Genomic DNA, 17964 nt, shown 5'->3' on the forward strand with positions numbered 1-17964 from the left:
CCCTGCCACTAGGTTCATCAGTGCTGTTTTTTTTAGATTCCATATATGTGTTAGCATACGGTATTTGTTTTTCTCTTTCTGACTGACTTTGCTCTGCATGACAGACTCTAGGTCCATCCGCCTCATTACAAATAACTCAGTTTCATTCTTTTTTATGGCTGAGTAATATTCCATTGTATATATGTACCACATCTTCTTTATCCATTCCTCTGTCGATGGACATTTAGGCTGCTTCCGTGTCCTGGCTATTGTAAATAGTGCTGCAATGAACATTGCAGTACATGTATGTTTTTGAATTACGGTTTTCTTAGGGTACATGCCCAGTAGTGGGATTGCTGGGTCTGTGACTTCTTTAAAACATAGTTTCTGAAACTAACTTCTTTTTAATCCACATAGGATTTGAACATCTCTTCCTGTTAATATACATAGATTAGTTTACCACTAATTACTCTCTTTAACTCCATAAAATGCATGTCATAATTTACTTATTTCTTAATATTTAGATAATGTTTTCAGTATTTAAACAATGTTGCATCAAATATTTCAATACTGCATTTTGGGGAAAAGTGAAGAAACTCTTGGTTTCATGGTAATTAAGATTTTAAAGCTAATTTATTAAACCAAAAGAAGAATGTTTTAGTAATTTTATTAGCCACAAAGATATATAAAGTCAGTTTACAGAAAAGGGGCTAGAAGAGGGAGAAACACTTGACAGCCTTCCTTGGAAGGTTTACTCCATTTCATGATATAAATCATTCTGGATACCATTCCTATTAGGGTGTTTCACAGGTATATTCTTGTCTTAGATAAGATTAGACCTAGGCAACAAATGGCCCAATTAATGCAGAACAGAGGCAAGAAAGGGATGTTCAAGTGTGGCCACTCAGTGAGGGTAGGTTCTGTGTCTTGATTACCTCTATATCTTCTACACTTCGAAGGAAATGTTTGATGGGAATGAGCCAGAGCCATTTATATGTCATGTACACAAGAAAAGTTAAATATACACATGCTTGGTCATATTAATTGGATATGAGTTGTACCTATAGCAAATATTCCCGGAGAAATAGATATATCTTCTTTGGGACCTTTTTAGAATTTGGAACCTGACTGTGCTTGAATGGGGTGTATGAAATGAAGATAGATAAGAGGCAGTTGGGATGAGGGGGATGCTTTCCGTGACCAAAGCTTAGAGAAAGGGATGCACAGAATATGTTTACAGAAAAGTGAAACTAGCTAAACCAGACCATTCTAAAACTGGAGGTTTCTTAGGAGGCCACAGGGCCAATGGCCAGGTGTCCTCAGGAATACATTACAATAAATAATGAGGTGCAGAAAGCAAGAATTTGCCTAGGATCTTAGAAAAATGGGCTTGCAACTCCCTCCGTGGCTGATTCCATCAAGGCCTGCCACCGTCCCCAATCTGGTTTCCAAATTGTGTTCCAAACCCATATTAGGCTTATTTTCCCCTTTCTACTCTCCTATGTCCAAGGGATGCTTTGATGTCAGAACAGCTTTTTTTCCATAAGACACAAACACCTGCCAAGTTGACTCATGAAAGGAGACCAAGGAATATGACTGGATTTTTGGAGCTGTGGGGCAGGCCTTTAAATCATTTACCCTGACATCCAAAGGACCTGAAGGCAGCCTACTCACCTTTGTTCTGGGATGCCATCTTTTGATTTCTGAAGCGACCATCTATGATGGTGTTTGGGGAGTAAGGAAGAAATAGTCTTCGCATTTGGGGGAATAGAGGATGCATTCTTCATTTTGATCTGAACTTCAAAGATCTATACAGTGGGGTGACAGGCTGGCCATTTAAGAACTGCTGGGATGAGGAGGCTGCTAGAGAAATGTTTCAGAAAATATTTCCCCTAAGACCACAAGATTTTCTACTCCCAAGTTTTTAATTTAAAATTCCAGAACACATTAGGAGCATGGTTTTTGTGTTGTTCAAATCCCACCAGCTGTGCGATCCAGAGCATGTTATTCTGTTTCTCTGAGCTTCAGTTCTCTTTTTTCAGAAGAAATAATTGAGAAAATATAGGTAGTGTTTAGCAAGCACAGTGTCAAACACAATAAGTGTGCTTCCTCCCTATTCCAATGAAGGATAATGGTGATGATGAAGACATTCGTGATGTTGATAAGCCAAGTCTGTTGTCCAGACTGACCTTGTCTTTTTCATAGACTGTGTTACCCCTCTGATCCTCAGGCTGTTCATCAACCAAATGGTGAAAACATTAATTTATGCTTATTGAGTTGTATGTACAAGCCATTGTTCTAAGTGTTTGCATATATTAACTAATTCATTTGATGCTCACGGTCCCACAAGGTAGATTTTATTTTTATTTTACGCACAGGGTAACTGAGGCAGACAAAGAGGTTTATCAATTGGCACAAGGTCACACAGCCAGTAGGTGATAGATCCAGAGTTCAGCCCCAAGTGATATAACTCCCAGAGCACACTTTTCTTGTGCAGTATTAAAATATAAAATTAATAAAGAACATAGGAGTTGCTTGGAATATAATCATTGTGGTGGAAAAAGTAGGGATTATGTTAGACACCTCTCTATAGCTAGGGTCATATGATTAATGTTCATCAATGGAAGGTGAATGAACACTCAATAGGTACCACCTTAAGCACGTTAAGTCCGAGAAGGCGAAGTGTAAGTGTGTCTTTTCCACCTATTTTTCTCATCTGACCTTGTGGAAACAAAGGACTTTGAGATGACAGAATTGCAAGTGTAAAGCAGCATACGCACCTGAATTTCTTCTGGAACAGTGCCAGACGGGGAGCCTCGTACATGTACTGGACTGTAATGTAGGTGAGAATGAACCTTTTTATGTTTAGTTATTAAATTTAGGAGTATATTTCTTACTGCATAGCCTATCCTAACTATAGAACCATTTAATGGTAATGATGATTACTTTTCTCAAATAAAATATAAGTAGCTATGAAAGGAAAATATTATAAAGTTAATATGAAATATGTAGGAGTCTTTCTTCTTGAGCAACGGAAAAGACATTTTGAAAGCCCAGAGATTAAGGGATTGGTTAGATGATATTGGGGGAGATGGGGAGGAAGGGGGAGTTCAAGCAAGGGAACAGAAAATGGTCCCAAGGCAATCATGTCTTTGTGGAAGACTGTCAGACCATAACTGGATTCTAGCACCTCAAGTCATTGCCCCAACTTACTCCACTGGGCCTGTGTAGGGTCAGGGAAGGATGCTGTCCGTGGAGGAGTGGCTCTAGGTTCTGGAGGCCTTCTAAGACACCCTTCTAACTACTGAAGCCAAGTTCCCTCTCCTCCCTCTGGACTAAAGGACTCAGAGTGAGTCCAGCAACTACTGTACTAGTTTCCTAGGCAGGGAAAAGCAAAATTTAAAAAAAAGAGAGAAGTTTTAAAGTAGTTATGTAAAGAGCAGAATAACCTACTTTTCTTTCTGTCCCTCAACAAACCTGGAGAATGTTTGGTCACTTTTCTCTATGTCATCATCATTAGGCTGAAGAATTTTTAATGTCCACTGTCCTGCATGGAATGGAACTGTGAAGATCATGGTACCTTCAGAGACCGTGGAGAAGATCCAAATGGTCCTATTTATTCTCAGAACATAGATGGCTCTGAATAATGCAGAGGGACCACTGTGCTCCTGGATGTGAGGTAAGGAGGTAGTCAGCATCAAATGGGGAAGCTGAATCACTAAAACCATAATTAATGCAGAAAAGAAGCACGATGGTGTGAGAACACCCTGGTCTGTCTCTGTCCATTTGACCCTAGGCCAGTGAGTCAATTTCCATGGATCTCAGTTTCATCATCTTTTAAATGCAAGATCCTGAGTATGATAAGTGTTCTACACACATTCCTAGACCTACACACATTTACCTAGACCATGTAAAAAATATGACAAAATATGTTGGTAAGCTTCAGAGTATAATATTACTTTGATACACACCTGGATTTTAACTCTGGCTTTATATCTTTTTATCTGGACAAATTACTCAACCGTTCTGGAATACCTATTTCTTACTGTGAAAAATAGCAGCATATTTCAGGGTAAGGTGAATTGATCTTCAACTTACTTCATTACTATAGTATTAAAATGTCCTGACACAAGACAGTTTCTATCCATAACTCCTTAGCTCACAGGACCATTTATAGTGACGACCAATGCACTACATTGTAAATCTTAATTTCTTTAGCAAAGACAAATTTTTAAATGGCAGTGAGCGAAGTGACTTTCTTTAACCAGAAGAAGGTGGCTGTTCCATTCCCATTCTCAGAACTGACCTGCTCCTGCCCAGGGAGGGGGAATCTGGAAAAGGGAGGGATGGAGAAGGCTGATGTCACACAGCCCTACATAAAAGCCTCCTTTGGGATCCTACAGGCAGTTTGGAAGCAGCTGGAAGAATGAGTTAGGTCCTGGTTGTGAGATTTTTTTTTTTTTAAATCACACACAGACACAGCTGTTGAACAAAATGCAGACTCCACAGAAAAGCCCAAGCCTCAGACCTTTCAAGCAAAGAAAGAGCTCAGGTAAAGTTCTCAGAATAGCTGGGTTTTGGCCCTTGAGACAGGGAGACAAGAAGATACAGGCTTCTGTTCCATGCTGACGTGTTCATTTAATCTTAAATGTTCACAGCAACCAGAAGGGAGGAAGTTGCTGGAATCCTAGTGAAGTTCCCTGGCAAGATCCCGGTAAGACATTGAACTCCTCAGGGGACGCCTGTGATATCCTGTTCTTTGAGAAAGCAAAACCCAGGGAGAGACCTTCAAGTTGGCAGAAGAGTAAGACATGGAGATCACCTTCCTCCCCACAAATACATCAGAAATGCATCCACATGTGGAACAACTCCTACAGAACACCTACTGAACAATGACAGAAGACCTCAGACTTCCCAAAAGGCAAGAAACTCCCCACGTACCTGGGTAGGGCAAAAGAAAAAAGAAAAAACAGAGACAAAAGAATAGGGACGGGACCTGCACCAGTGGGAGGGAGCTGTGAAGGAGGAAAGGTTTCCACACACTAGGAAGCCCCTTCACTGGCGGAGATGGGGGGGAAGCTTTGGAGCCATGGAGGAGAGCGCAGCAACAGGGGTGCAGAGGGCAAAGCAGAGATATTCCCGCACAGAGGATCGGTGCCGACCAGCACTCACCAGCCCAAGAGGCTTGTCTGCTCACCCGCCGGGGTGGTCAGGGACTGCAGCTGAGGCTCAGGCTTCAGAAGTCAGATCCCAGGGAGAGGACTGGGGTTGGCGGCGTGAACACAGCCTGAAGGGGGCTAGTGCGCCACAGCTAGCCGGGAGGGAGTCCAGGGAAAAGTCTGGAACTGCCTAAGAAGCAAGAGACCATTGTTTCGGGGTGCGCGGGGAGAGGGGATTCAGAGCACTGCCTAAACGAGCTTCAGAGACAGGCGTGAGCTGCGGCTATCAGCGGAGACCCCAGAGACGGGCATGAAACGCTAAGGCTGCTGCTGCAGCCACCAAGAAGCCTGTGTATGAGCACAGGTCATTTTCCACACCTCCCCTCCCGGGAGCCTGTTCAGCCCGCCACTGCCAGGGTCCCGTGATCCAGGGACAACTTCCCTGGGAGAACAAATGGCGTGCCTCAGGCTATTGCAACGTCATGCAGGCCTCTGCTGCCAGGCTCGCCCCGCATCCGTACCCCTCCCACACCCCCACCTGACTGAGCCAGAGCCCCCTAATCAGCAGCTACTTTAATCCCGTCCTGTCTGAACAAAGAACAGATGCCCTCAGGTGACCTACACCCACAGGCAGGGCCAAATCCAAAGCTGAACCCCAGCAGCTGTGCGAACAAAGAAGAGAAAGGGAAATCTCTCCCAGCAGCCTCAGGAGCAGCAGATTAAATCTCTACAATCAACTTGATGTACCCAGCATCACTGGAATACCTGAATAGACAACGAATCATCCCAAAATTGAGATGGTGGACTTTGGGAGCAACGATATATATTTTTTCCTTTTCTCTTTTTGTGAGTATGTGTATGCTTCTTTGTGTGGTTTTGTGTGTATAGCTTTGCTTTTACCATTTGTCCTAGGATGCTGTCTGTCTGTTTTTTGGGTTTTTTTAGTATAGTTTTTAGCTCTTCTTATCGTTGGTGGATTTGTTTTTTGGTTTTTAAATACCTTTGTTGGAGTATAATTGCTTTACAATGGTGTGTTAGCTTCTGCTGTATGACAAAGTGAATCAGCTATACATATACATATATCCCCATATCCCTTCCCTTTTGCATCTCCCTTCCTCCCACCCCTCTAGGTGCTCAAAAAGCACCAAGCTGATCTCCCTGTGCTATGTGGCTACTTCCCACTAGCTATCAATTTTACATTTGGTAGGGTATATATGTCCATGCCACTCTCTCACTTTCTCTCAGTTTACCCACCCCCCTCCCTATATCCTCAAGTCCATTCTCTATGTCTGCATCTTTATTCTGGTCCTGTCCCTAGGATCTTCAGAAACTTATTTATTTAGTTTTTAGATTCCATATATATGTGTTACCATACGTAATTTGTTTTTCTCTTTCTGGCTTACTTCACTCTGTATGACAGACTCTAGGTCCATCTACCTCACTACAAATAACTCATTTCGTTTCTTTTTATGGCTGAGTAATATTCCATTGTATAATATGTAATATTCCACATATTTATCCATTCATCTGTCAATGGACACTTAGGTTGCTTCCATGTCCTGGCTATTGTAAATAGAGCTGCAATGAACATTGTGGTACATGACTCTTTAAAATTATGGTTTTCTCAGGGCAAATGCCCAGTAGTGGGATTGCTGGGTCGGATGGTAGTTCTATTTTTAGTTTTTTAAGGAACCTCCATACTGTTATCCATTGTGGCTGTATCAATTTACATTCCCACCAACAGTGTAAGAGGCTTCCCTTTTTTCCACACCCTCTCCAGCATTTGTTGTTTGTAGATTTTCTGATGATGCCATTCTAACTGGTGTGCGGTGATACCTCATTATAATTTTGATTTGCATTTCTCTATTGACTAGTGATGTTGAGCATCCTTTCATGTGCTTTTTGGCAATCTGTATATCTTTTTTGGAGAAATGTCTATTTAGGTCTTCTGCCCATTTTTGGATTGTGTTATTTGTTTTTTTGATATTGAGCTGCATGAGCTGCTTGTAAATTTTGGAGATTAATCCTTTGTCAGTGGCTTCATTTGCAAATATTTTCTCCAATTCTGAGGGTTGTCTTTTCATCTTGTTTATGTTTTCCTTTGCTGTGCAAAAGATTTTAAGTTTCATTAGGCCCCACTTGTTTATTTTTGGTTTTATTTCCATTTTTCTAGGAGGTGGGTCAAAAAGGATCTTGCTATGATTTATGTCATAGAGTAGTCTGCCTATGTTTTCCTCTAAGAGTTTTATAGTATCTGGCCTTACATTCAGGTCTCTAATCCACTTTGAGTTTATTTTTGTGTATGGTGTTAGGGAGTGTTCTAATTTCATTCTTTTACATGTAGCTATCCAATTTTCCGAGCACCACTTATTGCAGAGCCTGTCTTTTCTCCATTGTATATCCTTGCCTCCTTTATCAAAAGTAAGGTGACCATATGTGCACGGGTTTATCTCTAGGCTTCTATCTTGTTCCATTGATCTATATTTCTGTTTTTGTGTCAGTACCATACTGCCTTGATTACTGTAGCTTTGTAGTATAGTCTGAAGTCCAGGAGCATGGTCCTAGAGCTCTGCTTTTCTTTCTCAAGATTGCTTTGGCTATTCAGGATCTTTGGTGTTTCCCTACAAATTGTGAAAGATTTTGTTTGAGTTCTCTGAAGTATGCCATTTGTAGTTTGATAGGAATTGCATTGAATCTATAGATGGTTTTGGGTAATATAGTCATTTTCACAATGTTGATTCATCCAATCCAAGAACATGGTATATCTCTCCATCTGTCTGTATCATCTTTAATTTCTTTCGTGAGTGTCTTATAGTTTTCTGCATACAAGTCTTTTTTCTCCTGAGGTAGGTTTATTCCTAGGTGTTTTATTCTTTTTGTTGCGGTGGTAAATGGGAGTGTTTCCTTAATTTCTCTTTCACATTTTTCATCATTAGTGTATAAGAATGAAAGAGATTTCGGTGAATTAATTTTGTATCCTACTACTTTACCAAGTTCATTGATTAGCTCTAGTAGTTTTCTGGTAGCATCTCTTTAGGGTTCTCATGTCATCTGCAAACAGTGACAGCTTTACTTCTTCTTTTCCGATTTGGATTCCTTTTATTTCTTTTTATTCTCTGATTGCTGTGTCTAAAACTTCCAAAACTATGTTGAATAATAATGGTGAGAATGGACAACGTTGTCTTGACCCTGATCTTAGAGGAAATGCTTTCAGTTTTTCACCATTGAGAATGATGTTGGCTGTGGGTTTGTCATATATGGCCTTTATTATGTTGAGGTAAATTCCCTCTACGCCGACATTCTGGAGGGTTTTTATCATAAATGCATGTTGAATTTTGTCAAATGCTTTTTCTGCATGCATTGAAATGATCACATGGTTTTTATCCTTCAGTTTGTTAATATGGTGTATCACATTGATTGATTTGTATATATTGAAGAATCCTTACATTCCTGGGATACACCCCAGTTGATCATGATGTATGATCCTTTCAGTGTGCTGTTTGATTCTGTTTGCTAGTATTTTGTTGAGGATTTTTGCATCTATGTTCATCAGTGATATTACCCTGTAGTTTTCTTTCTTTGTGTCATCTTTGTCTGGTTTTGGTATCAGGGTAATGGTGGCCTTGTAGAATGAGTTTGGGAATGGTCCTCCCTCTGCTATATTTTGGAAGAGTTTGAGAAGGATAGGTGTTAGCACTTCTTATGTTTGATCGAATTCACCTGTGAAGTCATCTGGTCATGGGCTTTTGTTTGTTGGAATATTTTTAATCATAGTCTCAATTTTAGTGCTACAGATTGGTCTGTTTATATTTTCTATTTCTTCCTGGTTCAGTCTCAGAAGGTTGTGCTTTTCTAAGAATTTGTCCATTTCTTCCAGGTTGTCCATTGGCATATAGTTGCTGGTAGTAATCTCTCACGATCTTTGGATTTCTGCAGTGTCAGTTGTTATTTCTCCTTTTTCATTTCTAATTCTATTGATTTGAGTCTTCTCCCTTTTATTCTTGATGAGTCTGCCTAATGGTTTATCAATTTTGTTTATCTTCTCAAAGAACCAGCTTTTAGTGTTATTGATTTTAGCTATTGTTTCCTTCATTTATTTTTCATTTATTTCTGATCTGATCTTTATGATATCTTTCCTTCTGCTAACTTTGTGGGTTTTTTGTTCTTCTTTCTCTAATTGCTTTAGGTGTAAGGTAAGGTTGTTTATTTGAGGTGTTTCTTGTTTCTTGAGGTAGGATTTTATTGGTATAAAATTCCCTCTTAGGGCTTCCCTTGTGGCGCAGTGGTTGAGAGTCCACCTGCCGATGCAGGGGACACGGGTTCGTGCCCTGGTCCGGGGGGATCCCACATGCCGCAGAGCGGCTGGGCCCATGAGCCATGGCCGCTGAGCCAGCATGTCCGGAGCCTGTGCTCCGCAACGAGAGAGGCCACGACGGTGAGAGGCCCACATAACGCAAAAAAAAAAAAAAAAAAAATTCCCTCTTAGAACTGCTTTTGCTTCATCCTATGGGTATTGGGTCATTGTGTTTTCATTGTCATTTGTTTCTAGGTATTTTTTGATTTCCTCTTTGATTTCCTCAATGGTCTTTTGGTTATTCAGTAGTGTATTCTTTAACCTCCATGTATTCGTATTTTTTACAGATTTTTTCCTGTTATTGATATCTAGTCTCATAGCACTCTGGTTGGAAAAGATACTTGATATGGTTTCAATTTTCTTAAATTTACCAAAGGTTGATTTGTGATCAAGAAGATATGATCTATTCTGGAGAATGTTCTATGATCACTGGAGAAGAAAGTGTATCCTCTTGTTTTTGGATGGAATGTCCTGTAGGTATCAATTAAGTCCATCTTGTTTAATGTGTCATTTAAAGCTTGTGTTTCTTTATTTATTTTTATTTTGGATGATCTGTCCATTGGTGAAAGTGGGGTGTTAAAGTCCCCTACTATGATTGGGTTACTGTCGATTTCCCCTTTTATGGCTGTTAGCATTTGCCTTATGTATTGAAGTGCTCCTATGTTGGGTGCATTAATATTTACAATTGTTATATCTTCTTCTTGGATTGATCTGTTGAACATTTTGTAGCATCCTTCTTTGTCTATTTTAATAGTCTTTATTTTAAAGTCTATTTTGTCTGATATCAGTATTGCTACTCCAGCTTTCTTTTGATTTCCATTTGCATGGAATATCTTCTTCCATCCCCTCACTTTCAGTCTGTATGTGTCCCTAGGTCTAAACTGGGTCTTTTGTAGACAACATATATATGGGTCTTGTTTTTGTATCCATTCAGCCAGTCTATGTCTTTTGGTTGGAGCATTTAATCCATTTACCTTTAAGGTAATTTTTTTTTTTTTTTTTTTTTTTTGCAGTACGTGGGCCTGTCACTGCTGTGGCCTCTCCCGTTGCAGAGCACAGGCTCCGGACGCGCAGGCTCAACGGCCATGGTTCACAGGCCCAGCCGCTCTGTGGCATGTGGGATCTTCCTGGACCGGGGCACGAACCCGTGTCCCCTGCATCGGCAGGCAGACTCTCAACCACTGCGCCACCAGGGAAGCCCAAGGTAATTATTGATATGTATTTTCCTATTACCATTTTCTTAATTGTTTTGGGTTTGTTATTGTGGGTCTTTTCCTTCTCTTGTGCTTCCCGCCTAGAGAAGTTCCCTTAGCATTTGTTGTAAAGCTGGTTTGGTGGTGCAGAATTCTCTTAGCTTTTGCTTGTTTGTAAATGTGTTAATTTCTCCATCAAATCTGAATGAGATACTTGCTAGGTAGAGTAATCTTGGTTGTAGGTTTTTCCCTTTCATCACTTTAAATATGTCCTGCCACTCCCTTCTGGCTTGCAGAGTTTTGCTGAAAAATCAGTTGTTAACCTTATGGGGATTCCCTAGTACATTATTTCCTATTTTTCACTTGCTGGTTTTAATAGTTTTTCATTGTATTTAGTTTTTCATAGTTTGATTAATATGTGTCTTGGTGTGTTTCTTCTTGGATTTATCATGTATGGGACTCTCTGCACTTCCTGGACTTGATTGACTCTTTCCTTTCCCATATTAGGGAAGTTTTCAACTATAGTTTCTTCAAATATCTTATCAGTCCCTTTCTTTTTCTCTTCTTCTGGGACCCTTATAATTCGAAAGTTGGTGCATTTACTGTTGTTTCAGAGGTCTCTGAGACTGTCCTCAATTCTTTTCATTCTTTTTTCTTTATTCTACTCTACGGTAGTTATTTCCAATATTTTATCTTCCAGGTCACTTATCCATTCTTCTGCCTCCATTATTCTGCTATTGATTCCTTCTAGAGAATTTTTAATTTCATTTATTGTGTTGTTCATCATTTTATGTTTGCTCTTTAGTTCTTCTATGTCCTTGTTAAACGTTTTTTGTATTTTCTCCATTCTATTTCCAAGATTTTGAATCATGTTTACTATCATTACTCTGAATTCTTTTTCAGGTAGAGTGCCTATTTCCTCTTCTTTTGTTTGGTCTGGTGCGTTTTTACCTTGCTCCTTCATCTCCTGTGTGTTTTTCTGTCTTCTCATTTTGCTTAACTTACTGTGTTTGGTGTCTCCTTTTTGCAGGCTGCAGGTTCGTAGTTCCCATTGTTTTTGGTGTCTGCCCCTAGTGGCTAAGGTTGATTCAGTGGATTGTGTAGGCTTCCTGGTGGAGGGGAGTGGTGACTGTTCTGGTAGGTGGGTCTGGGTCCTGTCTTCCTGGTGGGCAGGGCCACATCCACCAGTGTGTTTTGGGGTGTCTGTGAACTTAGGATGATTTTAGGCAGCTTCTCTGCTAATGGGTGGGGTTGTATTCATGTCTTGCTAGTTGTTTGGCATAGGGTTTCCAGCATTGTAACTTGCTGGTCATTGAGTGGAGCTGGGCCTTAGCGTTGAGATGGCAGTCTCTGGGTGAGCTTTCGCCATTTGATATTACATGGAGTCGGGAGGTCTCTGCTGGAGCAATGTCCTGAACTTGGCTCTCCCACCTCAGAGGCACAGGCCTGACACCAGGCTGGAGCACGAAGACCCTGTCAGCCACCCAACTCAGAAGAAAAGGGACAAAAAAAGAAAGAAGGAAAAAAAAAAACTAAAATAACATAAAATGAAGTTATTAAAATAAGAAATATAAAAAAATTTTTAAACAGAATGAAAGAAGAGAGCAACCACACCAACAAACAAATCCACCAATGATATCAAGCGCTAAACACTGTATTAAAACAAAAAAAGCGGACAGAAGAACCCTAGGACAAATGGTAAAAGCAAAGCTATACAGACAAAATCACAAGATAAGCACAACTCAATAAACCCACAATTTCCAAATAATCAATGCCAATGTTATAAAATCATGCATGAGTAAAAGATGCATACAAAGTACAATATGGACCAATGGACTGTAATGTTACACAGAGTATAAAAAGTCAATTTATATGGTTTCATATTCTGCATTACAACTAACTTTTAAGAAACTACCACTTGTTGAATTTTGGTGTAAAATAAAAGAAGAAAAATTACAATTAAATAAAAATGCTATTATGCTAAAATGCATTTTCCAATTACAAATACATGTGGGGCCAGATTTTCTTCATATAACTCAACCAAAGCAACATTTCATAACAGATCAAACACAGAAGCAGATATAAGAATATTCTTATATCTTATATTATTATAAACACATGAATGGATGCTCAACATCACTAATCATTAGAGAAATGCAAATCAAAACTACAATGAGGTATCACTTCACAGCAGTCAGAATGGCCATCATCAGAAAATCTACAGACAATAAATGCTGGAGAGGGTGTGGAGAAAAGGGAACCGTCTTGCACTGTTGGTGGGAATGTAAATTGATACAGCCACTATGGAGAACAGTATGGAGGTTCCTTAAAAAACTAAAAATAGAACTACCATACGATCCAGCAATCCCACTACTGGGCATATACCCTGAGAAAACCGTAATTCAAAAAGAGTCATGTACCACAATGTTCATTGCAGCTCTGTTTACAATAGCCAAGACATGGAAGCAACCTAAGTGTCCATTGACAGATGATTGGATAAAGAAGATGTGGCACCTATATATATATATACAATGGAATATTACTCAGCCATAAAAAGAAATGAAACTGAGTTATTTGTAGTGAGGTGGATGGACCTAGAGTCTGTCATACAGAGTGAAGTAAGTCAGAAAGAGTATACAAATACCGTATGCTGACACATATATATGGAATCTAAAAAAAAAAGTTTCTGAAGAACCTAGGGGCAAGAAAGGAATAAAGACTCAGATGTAGAAATTGGACTTGAGGACATGGGGAGTGGGAAGGGTAAGCTGGGACGAAGTGAGAGAGTGGCATGGACTTATATATGCTACCAAATGTATAATAGATAGCTGGTCAGAAGCAACCACATAGGACAGGGAGATAAGCTCAGTGCTTTGTGACCACCTAGAAGGGTGGGACAGGGAGGGTGGGAGGGAGATGCAAGAGGGAGGAGATATGGGGATATATGTATATGTATAGCTGATTCACTTTGTTATAAAGCAGAAACTAACACACCATTGTAAAGCAATTATACTTCAAGAAAGATGTTTTAAAGAAAAAGATGTGTTACATATACACAATGGAATATTACACAACCATAAAAAGGAATGAAATTGGGTCATTTATAGAGACTTGGATGTATCTAGAGACTGTCATACAGAGTGAAGTAAGTCAGAAAGAGAAAAGCAAATATCGTATATTAACGCATATATATGGAACCAGAAAAATGGTACAGATGAATTGGTTTGCAGGGCAGAAATAGAAACACAGATGTAGAAAACAAACGTATGGACACCAATGGGGGAAAGTGGCGGGGGCGGGGGTTGATGGTGGTGTGATGAATTGGGAGATTGGGATTGACATGTATACACTAATATATATAAAATAGATAACTAATAAGAACCTGCTGTATAAAAAAATAAATTAAATAGAATTCAAAATTTCACAAAAAAAGAACCCAGCCAATGACTTCCTTCTCTCTATTCCAAGTTCCTAAGACATAGAGAACTGAGATGTATTCTTTGGCAGTTTCTTCAGAAGAGATGAAGGTCGAAACTCTTGACAGGTGACAGTGGAGCGCTATCCCAGGGAGAAGCTCTTGCCCTCACTGGACAAGACCAAGTTCCTGGTCACACAGGAGCTGACCATGACCCAGTTCCTCAGTGTCATCCGGTAGGTAACGAAGTGCTCATGGGGGTATGTGCTGTGTGGCCCTGGGCTTTTTGGAACAATGAGAGATGGGATATGGCAGAGAGACAAGGAGAAGGATTTGTGCTTCAACTTTTCTCTTCAACTCTGCCTTTGAAAAGGATGATCTCATGATCAACCAATTTTAAAAAGATGTCCATTACCTTGCTACAACACTAAAATAAGTGAGAGCTCCCAATTTTGATGTACCAGCTATATTTTCTTTTGCTTCAACATTTTAGTGGTACTGTGTTTTAATTTCTGTCTTCAAATTTCTCTAAGAATTTTTCAAAGGAATCTTTGGGAAATGGTCCAAAGCCCTCTGTTTTCAAGATTTTAAAAGCCCAGTGACAGCATTTTACCTCTAAATATTTTCCCCTTTGTGGCAGGGCTTTGGATTATCCAGTGTTGGTTAACCACGTTCTGAAACTATTTCCTCTCCCACCCACAACATAAATTTAGCCCCTCCTAGCTGAGACTGGGGGTGTACTGGCTGTGCCTCTAATGTATGGTCTGACGGTGGTTAGACAGCGCTAGCCATTACCAACAGATTCAGCTTGCTCTGCTATCAAAACAGTCTAAAGTTTGAGGATGACTGGGCTAAAGTGGGGAGGTGGGGGCATCTTGGTTCGATACGGCCAGACACTAGCCAGACAGAGGTAAGAAAGGCTATGGATCAGGGGTCATTCCCTTCCAGGTTAACTTTTTCCCTTCCTGCCCCCCCCCCACACACACCCTCTTCCGCAACCCAGGAGCCGCATGGTCCTTGGGGCCACTGAATCCTTTTACTTGCTGGTGAACAACAAGAACTTCGGAAGTATGAATGTGACCATGGCAGAGATCTACAGGGACTACAAGGATGAGGATGGCTTCGTGTACATGACCTATGCCTCCCAGATATTTGGCTGCTTGGGGTCTGCAGCCCCCAAGGATGGGAGCAACCTTGGGGGCAGGCCCTGCTATCCTCTATAATACGTATCCTCTAACCAATGCATTCACCAGTGCAGGAGACACGGACCTCTTTCTGTGTGTGCAGTGATGGTCCAGGGGGCAAGGACGCCCTGCAGTGATCAGCACCAACCGTGACAGTGAGGCAATGCCTGCCCCATTTGCTTTTTGTGCTCGTGCTCTTTGGTGGCTCTTGAGAATTTTGTAAACAGTAAGTCTTTTCTAAGTGGTTAACTTGTGCAATGAGCTGGGGAGGTATTTTAAGCGTCTCCTCTGGGGGAAGCCAGGCTAGGGTCCCTTGAGGGATTTGATCTCCCTGTTGTGGGCAGGAGTCACGTGTATGCTCGGGCATGGAGAACCTGAGATGTGTGGATAGTCTCCGTGGAGCTTAATGCAACCAGTGTGAACTGCCTCATGGTGGGGATGGTGGGGGGATGGGCACAGAGGGGAAGTGGTCTTACCTGTGTCATTAAAGAGATTATTGTTATTTCCACAGCATTCACTTGACTCGGTTATTTCCCCTTATATTCTTTTAGTCTGTCTATGCCACACAGATTTATGCCAAAATTGTTACTGCTCAGTTTCAAATAATTTAAATGATTAGTTTTCCTTGCAATAGAATTTTTTAAATAATGAATTGTGTTTAAATCCTTATTATGGGGCTTGGGGCTTATGCTGACAGAGTGGAGCCAGCAGCGCCAGGATGGTGCTTCTGGAGAGAGAGCAGTTCCTGACGGAGCTGACCAGGCTCTACCAGAAGCGCCGGTTGTCGGGCAGCGTGTGCATCACCTGAAGAAGTATGATGGTCGAACTAAACCCATTCCAAGGAAGGGTTCTGTGGAGGGCTTTGAGCCCTCAGAAAACAAGTGTCTGTTAAGAGCTACTGATGGGAAAAAGATCAGCACTGTGGTGAGCTCCAAAGAAGTGAATACGTTTCAGATGGCTTGTTCAAACCTATTGAGAGCTAACATGGATGGGCTGAAAAAGAGCCAGAGTAAGAAGAGCAAAGCAGCGCAGTGAAGGGCACCAGGTTTCCCGCTTTCACCAGCTAACCACTGAATTGCTATTTTTCCTTTGGTTTTTACTTTTGGCCACAAAGCTGGGTTTCTGATTCCCCTACAGTAACTGTTTTCATGTGAGATTAGGGTCATTTTTGGATGGAGGAAGGGCTGTAGTGTTTACAGGGTAGTAACAAGAAGCCAGTTTAATTTAGGTCTGGCTAAGTGGTCTGTGTTGTATGGTTGTATGTTTCTGGATAATAGTTTACAGTCTCTGTAGCCGTCTGTGAAGAGCACTGTATCATTAAACCAGTATTTATCAGCACTGACCATCTTTTATTCCTTTTCCCACCCCATAAAATGTTTCTGGCAATAGCTCCTCATTTTGGAATGATGTGATTATGAACAGGCTTTAAGCCCTGTCTTATGGGTTACTGGAATTGAAACCTGACAGTTTTACAAAAAGTTGTGTTATTTCATGGGTATTTTTCCCAGCTTGCTGTATAATTTTATCATCATAGTTTCTCTAGCAAATTTGAATGAGTTCTCATAGCCAAATGAGAGTTTGCTTAACCAAACTAAGGGTAAGCCTATTACAAAATCATCAAGAATAAAAATTCCAAGTTAATGATGTTAAAAAAAAAATCCTTATTATGGGCCAGGCATTGATCAATGCACTCTACATGTATTAAGTCCTCATAATCATTTTATCTGTTAAGTATTATTACTCCCATTTTAAGGATGAGGAAATTGGGTCAGAGAAAGGTCAAGAAACTCACCTAACAACTAGCAAGCAGCAAAACCAGGTTGTGAAATCAGGCAGACTGGCGTAGACTGGCTTATCCCCTCTACCAGTCTTCCTTTCTTCACTTGGTGAGGACCTAGTAGTGCTTGAATTGAAGCTGAGTTACACTTGCTTACTACCCCACATGGGAGACAGAGTGGTGAACACAGAACTGCGGAGGAGCTTGGTCACATAAAAATAGTTAACGGGGAGCATGGGGGAGCCCGAAGGAGGGAGAGCTTCCAGGGGAGTGCAGTCTGAACTGGGTTTGGAGAAGGAAAAAGTAATTTCATGAAAAAGGATAATTTTTTTTTTTAACAGCAAAATGGGTTTATTCCTGAGCAGCAAAGAATTGTAGTTTGGGACGTGCAACTATGGCAAACCACATGCAAGTCTGGTAAAACAAAGGAGAGGGAAGTCTTTTATAGAGGAGAAGGGGAAGTTAGCAGGGGTTGTTATGAACAAATATTGTCTGAGTTGTGACCGTCTTCCATTGGCTGAGCTGTTGCGAGAAGAAAATCTTGCTGGTGATAGTAGTGTCACTTCCTGCAGGAGATGCAAGATACCATCTCTTTCTGTTGGGATCTGTATTGACATTGAGTGAGAGCTCCCCCTCTGGCCTCTTGACTCCATTTTAGTGAAGTTTCCCTTTATTAATTTGTTTTTTTTTTTGTTTTTTATTCACTTATGGTGAGTAAACATTGATTAAGCATCTCTTGTGTGCCAGGCGCTTCAAAGAGCTGGAGCTACAGCAGCAAACAAGACAAATAAGGGCTCAGCCTCATGCAGCTCTCTCCAGTGAGGGAAGAAAGAAAACACAGAGAAGCATTATAAGTGGTATGAAGGCCAGGAGACAGGGTCCTGGGACAGAGATGGGGAGATA

The 17964-nt window shown here is 40.8% G+C and overlaps 1 protein-coding gene and 1 pseudogene across 1 annotated transcript; both read left to right on the forward strand.

Annotated features, from left to right (window-relative positions):
• The first annotated feature begins 305 nt into the window (after positions 1-305).
• MAP1LC3C (microtubule associated protein 1 light chain 3 gamma) lies at positions 306-15335 on the forward strand. The gene is made up of 6 exons (XM_067729475.1): positions 306-2822; positions 3500-3658; positions 4456-4531; positions 4638-4693; positions 14230-14336; positions 15104-15335. The coding sequence occupies exons 2-6, from the start codon at positions 3626-3628 to the stop codon at positions 15321-15323; spliced, it is 492 nt and encodes a 163-aa protein (XP_067585576.1). The 5' UTR covers positions 306-2822; positions 3500-3625; the 3' UTR covers positions 15324-15335.
• Positions 15336-16002: 667 nt separating this feature from the next.
• Positions 16003-17524, forward strand: LOC137220021 (signal recognition particle 14 kDa protein-like; annotated as a pseudogene).
• Positions 17525-17964: the final 440 nt, after the last annotated feature.

Source organism: Pseudorca crassidens, chromosome 2 (genome assembly GCF_039906515.1).
Source record: "Pseudorca crassidens isolate mPseCra1 chromosome 2, mPseCra1.hap1, whole genome shotgun sequence".
Classification (NCBI taxonomy): domain Eukaryota; kingdom Metazoa; phylum Chordata; class Mammalia; order Artiodactyla; family Delphinidae; genus Pseudorca; species Pseudorca crassidens.